Genomic DNA, 4,370 nt, shown 5'->3' with positions numbered 1-4,370 from the left:
CTATGGCATGCCGTGTATATAACCCTTATGTTCAAGAAATGCAAACCATAGCTATTAGAGATTTTAAAGTGGAAGATACAGAAGCTCAAACTCTTTTTTGGCTGCTACTGAATCGAGTGATGGAGAAGGAGGGTTACAAAAGGCTGAATTCAAAGGCTTTATGGCTGATGAGGCTCAGGCAAATTGGCGAGCTGTGAGGACAGTTTTTAATGGGGGCCCTAATAATGTTATGGTTGGACAGGAAAGACCATGCTCATTTCATTGGGAACAAAGTATGCAACAACATGCAAGAAAATGTATCCTTCCCCACAATCAAGAAGGGTTTAAACAAAGGTGTAGAGCATGGAGGATTGCACCTTCTGAAGAGGCTGCCAAAACAGAATTGGACAATCTACGAATGTGGTTGAGAAAAGGATATTTATACAAGACTAAGATTTCAATTCTCGAGACATGTCTGGTGGCATGCCAGAGTTGCACATTGGGGTGAATACATGGTCAAGGTGAGTCATCGTTAAATATTTAGACTAGATCAAATAATTGTGAGTTTAAATGTTCTGAATTTATTTCAGGCTTTGGAGGGGACTGACAGGCAACTAGTACCACATGCAAACTTAGCGGAGTCCGTGCATGGGAGCTGGTTAGCTTCCAATGATGGTGTTAAATATATTTCTCTATACAGTGCTTGCTATGGTGATCTTTGTACTATTCTATTGCAGCAATCAAAATATGACTCTTTTCTTAAGGGTGGACACCTTGGATGTGACCTTGGAATTGAGAAAATTTAAAAAGAGACGAGTTTCATCTAGTGCAACCCTCCCAAGACCTACAGAAGTGGTGGACCTAACTAATCAGGCAGCAGCAATTGAGCTTAATGCTGCCAGTAGAAACTTTTTGGTAGATGGTGATTCAAGGATAGAGAGGCAACGACGACAAGGTAGACACAATAATACAATTAGAGAAAGAGATTCACGTCGGCTTGACTTTGAGTATGTTACACAACCTGCATGTCGCTCAACTCGACCTACCCATAGCTCAATTGGAATACAAAGCACTATTGAGGTGGATGTTCACCACACACGATGGGCTATTCAAAGGACAAATCCAGGGAGTGAAGTGCGATGCCAAGGGTACTTACGACATAAAAACAAAAAGTGCAATGAGCTAATTGATAAGAAGGGTAGAGGAGGATTATAAGGGGTGCTTGCCCCTTGTTTTGAGGGTCTCATTGAAATACCTTCAGGTTTAAGAAAACAACGTGTATGGTTTTGTGGCAACAACATTGATCATACATGGGAGCCAGCAGAAATTGTGAAGGAGAGACCAGCAAGCCGTCCTACTATATGGCCAATTGCAAAAGGAACATCCTTAAATTATACGGAAATAGAAGCATTGTGGGCTGCATGATTTAACTTGCAAAATATTGAAACTATATCACAACAAAATGCAAAATTCATGCACAATGCAGATGATGCTAGTGTGTGCCCTAAGCACCGTGATGGTAGGGTGGTGGTGGTCACTAGGGTCATAACAAAAGAGATGGAGGCAAGGATCAATAGAGCTGAGTTGATTTGCACAATTCATGGCCAACGTGTGGTGATTCAAAATGAGCATGTGGAATTTACTTTGACAACCAGTGCAAGCAAGAAAAATGAGGAGAGCTATTTGGTGGTAGTGTCCACTTTTCCTTCTTGCACTTGTGAGGATTTCCAAAAGCGTTTACGAGAGGGTAAAAAATATATGCTTTGCAAGTATCTTTATTTGTCTACACAAAAAAGCTTGGGTTAGATGTGTTTCATCAAAGGTTTGTTCATCAAGCAGCCTTGACTAAAAGAGAGCTCCATCAAGCACTTAGACTTTTGTCATAGATTTTAGATTACCTTGCATATTTCTGGAAATTTTGGAAAATGTTGTCTATGTATAGCTGCTCAATCAAACTACCATATGCGATTGTTATCAAACTACCATGTGCCATTGTTGTATTTGTATACATTACGTGATTGCTCATATACACATTTTTATATGTTCTGAGCCACTTCTGAGAAAATATTTTTAGCTTCTATATACAGTCTTAAAAACCTTGCAAATGGACTATAATGTCTCAAGGTGTTTTTTCCTACAGTTGTACTATATACAGTTTCCAAAACTTGCAATTGTCTGTTTACTTACAAGGTATTTTTTATAGCAATTGAATTATTTGTAAATGCACTTGTTTTGGTATACAGCCTTCAAAGTTTTTAGCCTAAAATGAGCATGTATCCTTGGCTATTATCATATACATTCCACAATTAGGCATTCAAAAAGGTAGAGAGCTAACTAAAGGTAGATCTTAACAAAGTGTGATTTCTTGTTTTTCTAGTGATACATTTACAATGCATAAAGATTCAATTTGCATATGGTCTTTTGATTCTTGGAAATGTTTCTCGAATAGAATAATCTATATCAAAGGTATTGATACTATGATGCTCATACATATTATAAAGGGAGTTCGCAACATGTAGCATTGATCTACCTTTGCTTAACAAGATTCTTTGTGATAAGATGCATAGCTATGTTTGATTTTTATCGAGTGTTTCTTAGTGAAATACATCAAGCATAATGTTTGTGTTTTTGGAAATTTTTTTTAATTATGTTACTTTTTTTTACCATCGCTCGTCTTGCTCGTAGGATTATGCTCGCAAAATGGTCATCCCCACCCACGTGTAAGGCCAAAGATTAATTTTGATGCCAAAATCAAGCCCTTGATAATAATTGTGATTATTATCTTAGTTTGAAATTTTTCTTTGTCTAAGGGTGGGTTTGTCCCACCTCTCCCATTTTTTCTTCATGTCAATGGATATTCTTGCTCCACTATCTAAGATGGCCATCACTTTGACATTCTTGTATTCTATCAATATGGTGATGTTCCCATCTTTTCCTTCGTAATATGTGCCCACCCAATCTTTTCTTTTGGCCTCCCAAAGTCAACTATTTTCTCGAGAGGGTTGAGATGGATTCATTATTGCCCATGCAGTTTCTATGAATTTCTTACACATTTTCTACTTTGTTTCTCAACTTTCACATATGGATAAATAATATCTGGTTGGGTTTAAGCTTAGCCTCATATGCCTTCAAGATAGCATCTAGTGGTTTGAAGACTTTTTCATTAGCACTAATCCTCTTGAGTTGATCAGAGAAACTTTGTCTGGCCCAACTACTGTAGCTTCCCTTTTCTTGTTTTTTTCTAGCTATTATTCAGTTTGTGAGAGCTCTACAGCCATGGTTGCCTCGTTTCTCTCCCATGTAACCTTCATTTTTCTTGCTTGGCTTTCCAATATTTGTGTCATGTCCTCATCAACTTGGCATCTACATTGGTGGGGTTTACCTATGTGGGTTTCTTCCCACTATTCTCGTTATTTTTGTCTTTACGAGCCTGATGTATCATTAATACGTTGACAAGAGAAATCTTCTCAAGTCTGATCTGTTGGACCTGAGTAGGATCCCTATTTTGTTTATCGATGTCTTTTTTGCTTTATCAAGATTCTTGAGCACTCAAAAATAGTGTGTGTTTTTCCACATTTCGGACAAAGGCCAAATAATCTAAATATCTCTCCTTTGTGTGAACAATCTCTAGCCCAATAATCACCTCCACATACAAAGCATGGTCCCACGATTTAAAATGGCTGCATTGGTGGCATTGGTTGTTCTTATCTAGATGGATATACCCTAGGTTTATAGTTTGGTTTGGCTATGAGCATCAAAGTGCTTTCATTTGGTGGATAGTGATCCCATGTCAGTTGTGGTACATGTGAGGGTTGTGGAAAGGTTTTGGTACTCTATCATGGAGAATATGGTGCTTCCTCATAGGAAAGGGTTGGTAAAAGGTTTTAGTATTCTGTCATGTGGAATATGGTGCTTCCTTATAGGAAAGGGGTTCTACAGAGGTTGCATATGTTCCTCAAGATCCTCATAATAGTTTGGACTAGGACTCTTGACTCTCTTGAGGTTCATTTGGTTGGGTGCATCTCACATCAACTCTATTATCATTAGGAAGAGATGGTTGCTATCCTAGCATAGGCTATGATCTTTTGACCCTTCATACAATGTTGTCTTGTCATGCAATGTTCTTCTATCCCATTGGGTACCTTGGTCGTGGAAGTTGATTCATGGGTGGGGGATTAGATGGTCCTTCTCTTAAAAAATTTCAATTGTAATGGCACTCATTGGTCTCATGATTGGTCCATTTTTGCTTTAACTTTTTGTCATATATCTACAAAACGATGTTATGCTTTATTTCTCATTTAGAAAATTCTTTAGCAAATTCAGCCATTAGATTTTCTATCGTAGAAAAATCATCTCAGTTTAAGGGCTGGAACCATGTCAAAGCAATTCCT

At 38.0% G+C, this 4,370-nt stretch overlaps 1 protein-coding gene across 1 annotated transcript; it reads left to right on the top strand.

Annotated features, from left to right (window-relative positions):
• The first annotated feature begins 491 nt into the window (after positions 1-491).
• On the top strand, positions 492-1,194 carry LOC147440559 (uncharacterized). The gene is made up of 3 exons (XM_086483312.1): positions 492-500; positions 570-637; positions 717-1,194. Exons 1-3 carry the CDS (start codon positions 492-494, stop codon positions 1,192-1,194), a joined length of 555 nt encoding a protein of 184 aa, XP_086339438.1.
• Positions 1,195-4,370: the final 3,176 nt, after the last annotated feature.

Source organism: Adiantum capillus-veneris, chromosome 15, assembly GCF_014529385.1.
Source record: "Adiantum capillus-veneris isolate H3 chromosome 15, ASM1452938v2, whole genome shotgun sequence".
In the NCBI taxonomy this organism is placed as follows: Eukaryota; Viridiplantae; Streptophyta; class Polypodiopsida; order Polypodiales; family Pteridaceae; genus Adiantum; species Adiantum capillus-veneris.
Note: the sequence above shows the minus strand (reverse complement) of the source record. Positions and strands in the feature narration are given on the sequence as shown.